At 42.5% G+C, this 15,187-nt stretch overlaps 1 protein-coding gene across 4 annotated transcripts in view; it reads right to left on the reverse strand.

The window, feature by feature from the left end:
• The window catches only part of kiaa1549lb (KIAA1549-like b), a 273,051-nt gene that overhangs the window by 46,114 nt on the left and 211,750 nt on the right, over positions 1–15,187 (reverse strand). For all 4 annotated transcript variants that reach the window (XM_063061611.1, XM_063061614.1, XM_063061610.1 and 1 more), the window contains one exon: positions 3,381–3,731. In XM_063061611.1, coding sequence (XP_062917681.1) covers positions 3,381–3,731 — 351 coding nt within the window. The remainder of the gene's footprint in view (positions 1–3,380; positions 3,732–15,187) is intronic.

Here is a 15,187-nt window from a genome sequence, read left to right on the forward strand (position 1 = left end):
GTTTGCCTTATTGCCATTGACTCCATGCCAGTTTCCTTAGTAAATACAGACGCAAAAAAAGCCGTTTGAGATCTCCCCCATTTCTTTTGGTTCCATACATAGCCGACCACTCTGATCTTCAAGAGGATGAATTTTATCCCTTACTATCCTTTTGCTCTTAATATACCTGTAGAAGCTCTTTGGATTATCCTTCACTTTGACTGCCAAGGCAACCTCATGTCTTCTTTTGCCCTCCTGATTTCTTTCTTAAGTATTTTTTTGCACTTTTTATACTCCTTAAGCACCTTACTTGCTCTATTTCCTATACATGTCATACAACTCTCTTTTCTTCTTTATCAGAGTTCCAATATCCCTTGAGAACCAAGGTTCCTTATTCTTATTCACTTTGCCTTTAATCCTGACAGGAATATACAAACTCCGCACTCTCAAAATTTCTCCTTTGAAGGCCTCCCACTTACCAATCACATCCTTGCCAGAGAACAACCTGTCCCAGTCCACGCTTTTTAGATCCTTTCTCATTTCTTCAAATTTGGCCTTTTTCCAGTTTAGAACCTCAACCTTAGGACCAGATCTATCTTTATCCATGATCAAGTTGAAACTAATGGTGTTATGATCACTGGAACCAAAGTGTTCCCCTACACACACTTCTGTCACCTGTCCTAACTCGCTTCCTAATAGGAGATCTAATATTGCATCCTCTCTAATAGGTACCTCTGTATGTTGATTTAGAAAACTTTCCTGAACACATTTTACAAACTCTAACCCATCTAGATCTTTAACAGTATGGGAATCCCAATCAATATGAGGAAAATTAAAATTCCCTACTATCACAACTTTATGTTTCCTGCAGTTGTCTGCTATCTCTCTGCAGATTTGCTCCTCCAATTCTCGCTACTATTGGACGGTCTATAATACAACCCCATTAATGTGGCCATACCTTTCCTGTTTCTCAGCTCCACCCATATAGCCTCGGTAGACAAGCCCTCTAATCTGTCCTGCCTGAGCACTGCTGTAACATTTTCCCTGACTAGCAACGCCACCCCTCCACCCTTCATTCCTCTGCCTCTATCACGTCTGAAACATCAGAACCCTGGAACATTAAGCTGCCAGTCCTGCCCCTCCTGTGGCCAAGTTTCACTAATGGCTACAGGAGGGGCACTAGTACGATAGGGTCTTTTAAGAGACTCCTGGATAGGTACATGGAGCTCAGAAAAATAGAGGGGTATGGGTAACCCTAGGTAATTTCTAAGGTAAGGACATGTTCGGGACAACTTTGTGGGCCGAAGGGCCTGTATTATGCTGTAGATTTTCTATTTCTATAAATTTCACAATTATGTTAGCATAATTTCAAAATTATATTAATATGATATGAAAGAAAAGACCAGCTGTGTGGGAGCATTTCAGTTACTGCATGGCCGTGCACCCACACAGCTTAGATGGAATAGTGGGAGAGGAGATACAGGAGCCTGAAGACACAGAGTCAGTGTTTAGGAACAGCCTCTTTCCCTCAGCGGTCAGATTTCTGAATGGACAATGAATCCATGTACACTACCTCACTATTTTACTTCTTTTATTTTGCTTTTTTGGCATTACTTATTTAATTTAATTATACTGTATTATGATGTATACATAATGCAATGTGATGTTGTAATCTATAGTTTTTTATTATGTATTGCAATGTACTGCTGCTACAAAACAACATATGCCAGAGCTATTAAACCTGAAACTGATGAATGGCAGCATGAGTTCTAAGATTCCACCTTCATGCGCTTTGCTCCATCACCAAGGAAGGATATTCCTCACTGTATGTTTGAAACAGCTCATTAAGAATCCAAGTTCCTGCGAACCTTTACCAATTTTTATCGATGAACTACTGAAGGCATCCTGTCCAGACACACTTCACGGCAACTGCTCTGCCCGTGACCACAAGAAACTGCAGTGAACTGTGGACACAGCTCAGCACATCACAGGGACCAGCCTCCTCTCTATGGACCCTGTGTACACTACCCACTTCTCATCCAGCATAATCAACGATTCCACCCACCCCAGACGTTCTCCCACTGGGCAGAAGATAGAAAAGCACGATCGCACGTACCGCCGGACTCAAGGATAGGTTCTGTCCCACTGTTATTGAAGACGATTGAATAGTTCTTTAGTACAATGAGATGGACTCTTGACCTCAACATCTATTTTGTTGTGAGTTTGCACTTTGTGGATTATCTGCACAGCACCCTCTCTGTAACTTTATTCTGCATTGTTATTGTTTTACCTTGGAAATACGTTAGACTGTGTAATGCCCCCAGGCTGGGACCTAGTTGCTGACTACCTCATTAATGAAAATGTGACAAAAGAAACTAACTCGCTTGGACACAGTTTTACCCTGTGCGTTCAGTGTGACAGCCAGTTGAAAGTGAGGTCGATACTGTATGAATAATTAGGCAGGAGTGTTGCAAACTGTTGCAAGCTCATTCTATTATAATTGTTCTCCTCCTCTGTAGCTGTTACATTTTATTGTGCATTGTTATAGTTTTACCGTGCTTTACCTCAAGGCACTGTGGGATGATCTGATCCGTATGGACGGTGTGCAAGACAAACTTTTCACTGTATCTCCGTACATGTGACAATAGTAAACCAATACCATAGTTCCTTCTGCCCTTCAGCCCATCGACTCTATGCCAGATTTCAGAGCATTGCTGTTCCACCCCACCCCCTTTCATCGCTCCTGATGAAGAGTCTCGGTCCAAAGCGCCAACTGTTAACTCCACTCCATCGATGCTGCCTGACCTGCTAAGTTCCTCCGGCATTTTGTGTGAGTCGCTGTATATCCCTCGGGTTGGGTGAGTCTAAAAATAGAGGTCATTGGTTTAGGGTGAAAGGTGAAATATTTGGGGGAATCTTAGGGGGATCTTCTTTTTCTTTATTTATTATTTTTTTTATTCAGCATGGCTCCTGGTCCTTCCAGCCCAAAGACCCCACACTGCTCAATTACACCCATGTGACCACCAACCAGCAAGACTGTGGAACGTAGGAGAAAACCAGGGCAACCCGAGAGAACCCACGCAGTCACGGGGAGAGAGTACAAACTCCTTTCAGACGGGCAGGAATTAAACCAGGGTCTCTGGCACAAGTGTTACCTTGTTACAGTAACTGTCTTCGCCACCCGAGAGGCAGGAACGAGCTGCCAGCATAAGTGGTGGATGTGGTTTCAATTGTAATATTTAAGAAAAGTTTAGATAGGTACATGGATCAGAGGAATATGGTCCTGATGCAGGTTGATGTGACTTGGAAGAAAAACAGATTGGCATGGACCAGATGGGCTGAAAGGCCTATTTCTGCACTATAGTACTTTCTGATGGTGAGAGTGTGGATGGGATACTCACAGGTCGTGGTAGACTGTACTGACACACCTCCTGGCCGTGCGTAGGCACCCACTGAAGTCCGGCTCTGGATCTACTCATAGTGCCCGGGGCACTGGTGACCAGCTCGGTATAGGGTAACGGTTGCCCCATGGCACAGTGGACCTGGTGCCGGCTGTGAGAGACCCTTCCCGTCGATGCCAGGCTGAACGCCTCCTCTAGCAACTGGTGCATGTGCTGCCGGACCTCGTCAATGGATGGCTGGGAGCTGAGGGTCGAGGATTCCGAGTGTCCCTTGGCCTGCCTCACCCGGGCTGCATTCCGAGGCTCTGTTACCCGGTCCACGTTGGTCTCTTCTATCAGCTCCGGCTCCGTCTTTTAACAGAGAAAATACCGAGGCAGAAAAAATGTCAACGCACTCACTGATATTAGTTTTTTTTAAACCTTCAGAACACTCAATAAAATAAAAACAATTCTGCAGAAAGTGTCGACTCTGCTAACCCAGTGATGGGCACCAGCCTCCCCACCATCAAAAACATCTTCAAAAGGCAATGCCTCAAAAAAGAGCAGCATCCATCATGAAAGACACCCATCACCGAGGACATGTCCTCTTCTCATTTATTGCCATCAGGGAGGAAGGACAGGAACCACTCAGCATTTTAGGAACAGCTCCTTCCTCTCCATCATCATATTACTTAATGGTCCATGAACCCAACAACAATAGCTTTCAGGAATCTCTAGGAAATTTCAAAGCCCTCTTTTCAGGCAAGGAGTACAGGAGCTTGAAGATCCACATTTTTAAGGACAGCTTCTTCCCCTCTGCTATCAGATTTCTGAACAATCCATAAATCCATGAACATTACTGCAGTCTACCATCACTCCAGGAATTGTATGTGGCCGGGACAAAGAAGTGGGCAGGAAAACAATCATTGTGGACAGTACCCATCCTGCAAACTGCCTTTTCCAATAACTCCCTGCTGGAAAGCACAATCGGGCTATTAAAACAAATACTTCCCACCATCTTAAATGTATTTTTCCCCCAGGCAGTCATTCTGATGAACCATTGTAATAATACCCCCACCCTCCTCAATCTTTAACCAAGTCACTGCACTGTAAATACTCTAAACCACTTTTTATAATGCTGATACATTCAGCCAGGATGGAAACTATTGAGCAGACTTGATGGACTGAATTGCTTAATTCTGCTCCTACATCTTATGGCCTTATGGTGTAAATGCATGCTGGTATTTGTGTAATTATGTACACTTTGTTCCATATCCATACTTTAATATCTAACTTTATTTTATATAATTCTTTATTCTTTATAAATGTTGAATGTTGTTGTTTCTTGCTGCATGTTGTGCCCTGACTAACACACTACAGGAATTTCCTAATACATGTACATTCAGAGGCCACTTTATTAGGTACACCTGCACACCTGCAAATACCTAATCAGCCAATCATGTGGCAGCAACTCAATGCACTTCTCATGGTCAAGAAGTTCAGTTGTTGTTCAGACCAAACATCAGAATGAGGAAGAAATGTGATCCAAGTGACTTTTACTGTGGAATGAATATTGGTGTGAGGCAGGGTGGTTGGAATGTCCGAGATTTTCATGCACACCGGTCTCCAGAGTTTACAGAAAATAGTGCAAAAAACAAAAAAAAACATCCAGTTGTTAGCAGTTCTGAGGGAGAAACACCTTGTTAATGAGAGAAGTCAGAGAGAATGAAGAGTCTGGTTCAAGCTGACAGGAAGGCGACTGTAACTCAAATAACCACGTGTTACAACAGCGGTATGCAGAAAAGCATCTCTGAATGCACAACACATTGAACCTTGAAATGGACGAAGTACAGCAGCAACAGGCCATGAACATACAATCAGTGGCCACTTTATGAGGAGCAGGAAGTACCTAATAAAGTCACCATCGAGTACATCTACTGAATAAAGTTAATCCTTCATCCCCGTTGAGGAGGAGTCGAAGAGTGGTAATGTGTAAGGCTATAGATCCAGAGCCATGAAAAGCAATGCTAGCATGGTCAAGATGGGCAGAAAAGCCTCCAATCTGTGCATATTTGGATCTGATTCACATTAACATCTGGAATATGCACCGTTGTAAGTGTGTTGAGCCCAAATATCGCAGAGGAAGTCAACCTTGATAGTTGGATTGAGTTTCTGGTATGCAACTTAACTCATAGAATTCTACAGCAGGGAAACAGGGCCTTTGGCCCAACTCATCCATGCCGGCCAAGGGGCCTCTCTGAGCCTGTGATTGGCCCATGTCCCTCCTGTGCATAGTATATTTATTATCGAAGTACATATATGTCACTAGATACAACCCTGAGATTCAATTTATTGCAGACCTTCACAGAAAGTGCGAAGAAACAAAAAAACAAACAAAATCATAATTATAAATAAATAAGCAGTAAGTATCGAGGGCATGAGATGAAGAGAGCTTGAAGGTAAGCTTGAAGAGAGCTTGTGTGAACAGTTCAGTAACAGGGCGAGTTAAATTGAGTGAAATTATCCCCTCGGTTCAAGATTCTGATGGTTGAGGGGGAATAACTGTTCCTGAATCTGATAACGTGAGTCCTGAGGCTCCTGAAACTTCTTCCTGATGGCAGCAGCAGGAAGAGGATATGTCCTGGGTGGTGGGGGTCTCTGATGATGGATGCTGCTTTCCCGCGACAATTCTCCACGTAGATGTGCTCATTGGTGGGGAGGACTTTACCCATGATGGACCAGGCTGTATCCATTACATTTTGTAGAGTTTTCCATTCAAGGGCATTGGTATTTCCATACCAGCCTGTAATGCAATCAGTCAATATACTCTCCACCACACATTTATAAAAGTTTGTCAAAGTTTTAGACGTCATTCCAAATCTTTGCAAACTTCTAAAGAACTAGAGTTGCTGCCGTGCTTTCTTTGTAATTGCACTTTTTTTGAACCACTTTTTAAACTTAACTACATAATAACGGTTTTCTATTATTATGTATTGCAATGTACTGTGGCCGCAAAAATAATAAATTTCAAGACATATGCCTGTGATATTAAACCTGATTATGATTTTGACTTACGTGCTGGGCTCAGGACAAATCCCCTGAAATGATAACACCAACTAATTTTGTTGCTGACCCTCTCCACATCTGATCCTCTGATAAGGATTGGCACATAGACATCTGGTTTCCTCGTCCCAAAGTCAACAATAAACTCCTTGGTGTTCTTGACATTATGTTCTTAACTAAATGGTTGTCGTTGTGGCACCATTCAGCCAGAGTTTCAATCTCCCTCATATATGCTGATTCATTACTGCCGCTGATTCAGCCAACAACAGTGGTGTCATCAGCAAACTTAAATATGGCATTGGAATTGTGCTCAGTCGTAAGTACAAAGCAAGTAGAGCAGGGGGTCTACTGTGCTGATGGAGCTCGTGGGGAAGATGTTGTTGCCAATCCAAACCGATTATTGTCTGCAAGTGAGGAAATCTAGGATCTAGTTGCACAAGGAGGTATTGAGGACAAGGTTTTGAAGTTTATTTATTAGTTTTGAGGGGGAGTCTAGGACCAGAGGGTACAGCCTCATAATAGAGGGACATTAATTTAGGACAGAGATGAGAAGGAATTTCTTTAGCCAGAAAGTGGTGAATCTGTGGAATTCATTACCACAGATGAGTGTAGAAGCAAAGTCATTAGTATATTTAATAGTAACAGGTTCTTGATCAGACCGGGCAACAAAGGTTACAAGAAGGCAGGAGAATGGGGTCGAGAGAAAAAATAAATCAGCCATGATGGAATGGTGGAGAAAACTCAATGGGCCAAATGGCCTAATTCTGCTCCTATGTCCTATGGTTTTAATTCTAGCCCGCTAACTAAATGGGGCCAGCTTTATCCCTCTAAACCTTTCCTATCACAAGCACTTGTCTAAGTGTCTTCTCAGTGCTGAGTATGATGTGACCAGATTGAGAGAAGTTTTTGAGAGAAGGTGCCGAGCTAAAACTTCAGAAATAGAAACAGGTTTATTGGCACTGACAAATGTGGTGAAATTTGTTGTTTTGCGGCGGCAGTGCAGTACAAGAGAAAAATAACCATAATTTACAAAAATTAATTAACAGTGCACTAGAGGGATGGTGAGGTAGTGGGGATAGGAGTGTTCTTCCCTATCCAGGAACCTGCCATAATATTTTATAAAGTTGCCTCTACCACTTCCTCTAACAACTCATTCCACACATCCCACCTTGTTTAAAACCTCTTCCTTGGGTCACCTTTAAATTTCGCCCTCTCACCTTGAACCTTTGCCCTCAAGTTTTAGACTCTATCACCATGGGTTAAAAAAAAACTTTGACCTTTCATGGTATTATACACCTCACAGATTTCTGGTCGCCTGTCTGAGCTGGTCCCACTTGCCTGTGTTTGGCTCATACACTTCTAAACCATTCCTGTTCATGTAAGGTTGATAAGGATGCCATCCAGCCTCCTTTTCGTCAGGGAAAACAGTTCTCTGACTCTGGACCAACAGAGACAGACAATTCAGCCATACAGATGCCACCAACTCTACCCCGGTCCAATCCAATATTCAATGTTCAAGGAAAATTTATCATCGAAGGACATCACCATATACAACCTTGAAATTTGTTTTATTACGGCCAATCACAGTAGAACAAAGAAATACAATATATACACTGTGTCTGGTTCTGTGGCTCAGAAGGGAAGGAGGTGAAAAAGGAGTGCACTCGTGTGTAAGGGATTCCATATTTAGAGGAACAGACAGGAGATTCTGTGGATGTGAAAAAGACACACAGATGGTATTTTCCTCCCAGGTGCCAGGGTCAAGGATGTCTTGGATCAGGTCCACAGAATTCTAACAGGCGAGGGCAAGCAGCCAGAAGTCATGATACATATTGGTACCAAAGACATGCAGAGAGAAAGTGAACCTGACAAGAGAATTTAGGGATCGAGGTAGAAAGCTGAAATAGCAGGACCTCCAGGGTAGCAATCTGATTACTGGCAGTGCCATGAGCCAGTGAGAGTAAAAGTAGGGTGATTAGGCAGAATGTCTGACTGAGGAATTGGTGCAGAGAGGCAGGGGTTCAGATTTCTGGACCATTGGGATCTTTTCTGGGGAAGGCTGAAGATGGGGCTGTCAGTATACTACTAGATGCAGTGTGTAGTGACACTGGTTAGAAGGGCAGGCAGATGATAGGGCAATATTGCAGAGAGAGAGAGGGATGTTAAAGTGCAGCATGGGGGCAAAATCAAAAAGGGTGACGAATACAGGACAGAAGGTGTTATATTTAAATGCGCACAATATACAGGATGCAGTAGATGATCATGTAGTGCAGTTAGAGATTGGCAAGCATGACATTGTAGGCATCACGGAGTAATAGCTGAAAGAAGATCAGAGTTGGGAGCCTACAGCCCAAGGATACACATTGCATTGAAAGCACAGGCAGAGGGGGTGGGCTGGCAATGTTGGTAAAAAATTAAATCAGATCCTTAGAAAGACATGACATAGAATCAGAAGATGTAGAATCCTTGTGGGTAGAGTTAAGAAATAGCAAGTGTAAAAAGACCCGATTAAAGTTATATACCGGCCTCTGAACAGTGGTTAGGATGTGGGACATACATTACAACAGGAGATAGAAAAGGCATATCAAAAGGGCAGTGATAGGGGATTTCAATATGCAGGCAGATTGGGAAAATCAGGTTAACGCTGGATCCCAGGAGAGCAAATTTCTAGAAAGAGATGATTTTTTTAGAGCAGCTCATGGTTGAGCCCACTAGAGGATTGGTCAGGGTATTGTTCAATGAACCAGAATTGAGCAGAAAGCTTAGGGTCAAAGAACCCTTTGGAGCTAGTGATCATATTATGTTAGAAATCACCCTGCAGTTTAAAACGGAGAAGCTGAAACAGATGTATCAGTATTACTGTGGAGTATAGGCTATTACAGAGGCATGGGAGAGGAGTTGGCCAGAGTTGATTTGAAGGAAACACTAGCAGGGAAGACAGCAGAACAGCAATGGCTGAAGTTTCTGCAGGCAATTCGGAAGGGGCAGGATAGATACATCCCAAAGATGAAGAAATATTCTAAAGGGAGGATGAGTCACTGTGGCTGACAAGGCAAGCCAAAGCCAACATAAAAGCAAATGAAAGAGCAAATAATAGAGCAAAAATTAGTGAAAAATTAGAGGATTGGGAAACTTTTAAAAACCAACAGAAGGCAACTAAAAAGCCATAAGGAGGGAAAAGATTAAATATGAAGGAAAGCTAGCCAATAATATCAAAAAAGATGCCAAAAGGTTTTTTACAGATATGTCAACAGTAAACAAGAAGCAAAAGTATATATTAGACTGCTGGAAAATGACGCTGGAGTGGTAGTAATAGAGGACAAAGAATGGTGGAGGAACTGAAATGTATTTTGCATCAGTCATCACTGTGGAAGACTCTAACAGTATGCCAGAAATTCGAGAGATGTCAGGGAGGAGAATTGAGTGTCATTGCTAATACCTAGGAGAAGGTGCTTGGGAAAGCTGAAATGTCTGAAGCTGGATAAGTCACCAGGACCAGATGGACTACACCCTAGGGTTATGAAAGAGGTAGCTGAAGAAAATGATCATTCACGAATCACTAGATTCTGGAATAGTTCCAGAGGACTGGAAAATTGCAAATGTCACTTCAGTCCTTAAGAAGGGAGGGATGCAGAAGAAAGGGAAGTATAGGCTAGTTAGACTGAACTCAATGCTTGGGAAGATATTGGAGTCCATTATTAAGGATGAAGTTTTGGGGGTACTTGCAGGCACACGATAAATAGACCAAAATCAGCATGGTTTCTTTAAGGGAAAATCTGGTCTGACTAATCTCCTGGAATTCTTTTAGGAAATAACAGGCAGGATAGAAAAAGCAGAGTCGGTGGATATTGTCTACTTGGATTTTCAGAAGGGCTTTGACAAGCTGCCACACATGAGGCTGATAGAATATTGGCTGACTAGCAGGAGGCAGAGGATGCTGCCATCAATTTATAATAATTTTATGCAGAGAGAATTAATATGAATTATGAAAACAGTGGAATAAAAGTAGAATAATGAAGTAGTGTAACACACACAAAATGCTGGAACTCAGCAGGTCAGGCAGCATATATGAAAGTGAATAAACAGCCTGATTGGCTGCTAATGACTAGTAATATTCCACATGGGTTGGTGTTGGGACCATTTCATTTTATGTTATATATCAATGATTTGGAAGACGGAATTGATGGCTTTGTGGCCAAGTCTGAGGACAACACTAAGATAGGTGGAGGGGCAGGTAGTGTTGAGGAGACATTCAGCCAGAGACTCATTCCACCGAGATGCAACACAGAGCATCATAGGAAGTCATTCCTGCCTGTGGCCATCAAACTTTACAACTCCTCCCTTGGAGGGTCAGACACCCTGAGCCAATAGGCTGGACTTATTTCCTGGCATAATTTACATATTCCTATTTAATTAATAATAGTAATAGTTTTATTACTATTTATGGTGCAACTGTAACGAAAACCAATTTCCCCCGGGATCAATAAAGTATGACTATGACTATAGGAATCACGGTGTCTGCAGAAGGACTTAGACAGATTGGGAGTATGGGCAAAGAAGTGGCAGGTGGAATATATTGTGGGGAAATGCATGGTCATGCACTTTGGTAGAAGGAATAAAGGAGAAGGTTATTTTCTAAATGGGGAGAAAATTCCAAAATCAGAGGTGAGGGTTGCCACAGACAGCAGAGGAAGACAAGTCATTGAGTATATTCAAAGCAGAGGTTGATGGGTTGTTGATGGGTTGTTGATTAGTAAGGGTGTCAAGGATTACAGGAGAATGAGTTTGAAAGGGATAATAAGTCAGCCATGAATGAATGACTTGATGGGCCAAATGGCTTAACTCCGCTCCTCTGTCTCCTGTCTTACACTAGAATCAACAAAAAAGTAAACTCAAAAACTGACAGGCAACTGATGTGTAAATATAAAAAAACAAATAACAGTAGCGATAAATAAATGAAATCTACTCAGAACATGAGTTGTTGAGTCATTGAAAGTGAGTCCACAGGTTGTGGAGTCAGTTCAGAGTTGAGGTGAGTGAAGATATCTGTGCTGGTTCAAGACCTGTTGGCTTTAGGGCAATAACTGTTCCTGAACATGGAGGTGAGGGCCCTGAAGCTTCTGTACCTCCTCCCCAATGGAAACCATGAGAAGAGAGCATGGCCTGGGTGGTGGGGGGTCCTTGATGATGGAAGCTGCTTTCTTGTGGCAGACCTCCTTGTAGATGTGCTCAACGGTGGGGAGGGCTTTTCTTGTGATGGTCTGGGCCACTTGATCCCTTAAACTTGTTCTGCCTCTAAACAGGATCATTGTGATTTCAATCCTGCAGTCAGAATCAGAAACAGGATCAAAATCAAACTTATTATCACTAACTTACATGGTATGATTTTGTTTTGTTTTGTTGCAGCAGTAATTTATTGTAAATTTCTGTCCTTGAAAATAAAATTACTATAAATTACTGCTATCATAAATTTCTAGTAATTTTCTGCAAAGACGTAGAATTAATATGAATTATGAAAATAAATAAATAGTGGAATAAAAATAGAATAATGAAGTTAGGTAACACACACAAAATGCTGGAGGAACTCAGCAGGTCGGGCAGTATCTATGGAAATGAATAAACAGTCAATGATTTGGCTGAGATCCTTCATCAGAACTGTTTATACACGTCCACAGATGCAGCCTGACCTGCTGAGTTCCTCCAGCATTTTGTTTGTGTTGCTCTAGATTTCCAGCTTCTGCAGAATTTCTTGTCTTAATGAAGTACTGTTCATGGGTTCATGCACCACTCAGAAATCTTATGGCACGGCCTTAGAATACATCCCTTTTGAATAGAGATGGGGAGGAATTTCTTTTGCTGAAGGGTGGTGAATATGTGGAATTCATTGCCACAGCATACATGGCTGTGGGGGCCAAGTCATATTTAAGTGGAAGTTGATAGGCTCAAGATTATTAAGGGTGTTAAAGGTTATCAGAATCAGGTTTAATATCATTGGCTTATGTCATGAAATTTGTTGTTTTGCAGCAGCAGTGCATTGCAATACATAATAATAAATCTGTAAATCACAGTAAACATATATATATTTAAGGTAAATTAAATAGGTGGTGCAAAAAGAAAGAGAAAAATGTAGTGTGGTCGTGTTCATGGATTCAATGCCCATTCAGAAACCTGAGTGGAAGAAGCTATTCCTGCGTCTTCAGACTCCTGTACCTCCTTCCTGATGGTAGCAATGAGAAGAGGAAATGCCCTGGCTGATAAGTGTTCTGAATGATGGATGCTGCCTTTCTGAGGCACTGCTCCTTGAAGATGCCCTGGATGCTGTGTAGACTAGTGCCCATGGTGGAGCTGACTGAGTTCACAGCTTTCTGCAGCTTATTTTGATCCAGTGCCAGGGAGAAGGAAAATAAATCAGCTATGATTGAATGGTGGAGCAGACCAGACTCGATAATCCAGATGGCCTAATTCTGCTTCTATGTCTTATGGAAATGTCAACTGTCCATCTTCCTCCATGGATGCTGCCTGACCCGCTGAGCTCCTGCAGTCTTTTGAGTGTGTTGTCTGGTTATCCGGCACCTACAGAACCCCTTGTGTTTATGATTTGTCTCTCCATAGATGCTGCCTCGCCCTCTGAGCTCCTGCAGTTTTTTGTGTATTGCTCTATCTATACTGCAAATGTAAATGCACCTTGCAAAGCCACATTGGAACTCAAGTCATTATTGCTTGCCTCAACAGTGCAGATTTCAATTACAAAGTGCCTCCATCAATATTTGATTAACAAAAGCCTGGAACGTTTTGCATTTTGAAAGCCCATTGATATCTGTAATTACCTCTTAACTGATTCCATTCCGTCAATGGCATGATTACAATGAATTCAAAGGGATAATGTCTTATACACAGATCTCTTGCCTTCAGGGCTCTAGAACATGTTGAAACTGGGATTTCTAACAATGATTAGCCGGAACACTTTATTTATTTAGAGATACCCTCAGAATAGGCCCTTCTGGCCACTCAGCAACCCATCGATTTAACCTCAGCCTCGTTACAGGACAATTTACAATGATGAATTAACCTTGCAACCGGAACTTCTTTCTCTTGTCAAAGGAAACTGGAGCACCCAGAGAAACCAAGCAGACGTGGGAAGGAACGTAAAAACGTGCTTACAAAGGACACTGGAATTGTACTCCGAACTACAATGCCCCAAGCTGCAATAGCGTTGTGCTAACCGCTGTGCTACTATGGCACCCCCAACAAGACCACATACTTAACAATCTAACCATGAAACCATTGTGTCTGCTCTGCCATTCCATCATGGATGATCAATTATCCGTCTCAATCCCATTCTCCTGCCTTCTCCCCGTATCCTTTGACACCCTGACTAACCAAGAATCTATTAATCTTCACTTTAAATGTACTCAGTGACTTAGCATCCACAGCCATATGTGGCAATGAATTCCACAGATTCACCATCCTCTGGCTAAAGAAATTGTGCCTCATTTCTGTTCTAAAGGGAATTTCTTGTATTCTGAGGCAGTGCCCTCTGGTCTGAGACTCCCCACTAGAGTATACATCCTTTCCACATACACTTCATCTAATCCTTTCAATATTCACTCGGTTTTGCTGGAAAAATTCAATGGGTGGGCGGAAAGGAATTAATTTTTCAGAATCCGAATCCAAATCAGATTTAGTATCACTGGCATACTACTGTCAATTGTGAAATTTATTCTTCATGGCAGCAGTACAGTGCAAGACAGAAAAAAATACTATGCTACAAAATGGTGCAATAGACAAATAGTGAGGTAGTGTCCAAGACCATTCAGAAATCTGATGGTGGAGGGGATGAAACTGTTCCTAAAATGTTGAGTGTGTGTCTTCGCACTCCTGTACCCCCTCCTTGATGATAGCAATGAGAAAACAGCACGTCATGGGTGGTGAGGGTCCGTAATGATGGATGGCACCTTCTTGAAGCATCACCTTTCAAACGTGTTATCAATGCTGGGGAGGTACTTGCTCACGATGAAGCTAGCTGAATTTGCAACTTTCTGCAGCTTTTTACATTCCTGGGCGGCAGCCCGTCCATACCGGGCAGTAATGCAACCGGTTGGAACACTCTCCATGGTACAGCAGAAGAAATTGGTTGGAGTCTTTGGTGACACTAGAGTGTTGCTTGAGTTTCCAGCATCTGCAGTCTTGTGCCTCGCCCACTGTGGGCAACGTTTTGAGGGCTGGCACAGCTAGTAGAGCTGCTGCTCCATGATTCCAGGGGTATAGGTTCAATACCAACCTTTGTTGCTTTCTATGTGGAGTTTGTACGTTCTGTCTGTGAATGGGTGGGTTTGTTCCGGTTCCTCCCACATCACAAAAGTACTCGAGTTTATAGATTAATTGGCTGTTGTAAATTACCCCTAGGATCCAGGTGAGCGATAGAATCTAGCGATTGGAAATTAGAGTCATATAACAGAGAAACAGGCCATCTGGCCCATCATGTACATGCTGACCTTTTGGTCTGTCTACACTCATCTCATTTGCCTGCATTAGGTTCAGCTGTGCCTTGCTTATTTAAGTGTGTGTCTAAATCCCTCTTAGATATAGCCATTGCATCTGATTCCACCACCTCCTCTGGCAGCACGTTCTACATAACAACCAATCTCTGTGCAAAATCATCTCCCCTCAAACCCCTCTAAAACTCCTTTCTTTCCGCTCAAACCTACGCCCTCTTGCTTTGCTATCCCTACCATGGGGGGAAGTTTTTGACTTTTTCCCAGGGG

Source organism: Mobula hypostoma, chromosome 11 (assembly GCF_963921235.1).
Source record: "Mobula hypostoma chromosome 11, sMobHyp1.1, whole genome shotgun sequence".
NCBI lineage: Eukaryota > Metazoa > Chordata > Chondrichthyes > Myliobatiformes > Myliobatidae > Mobula > Mobula hypostoma.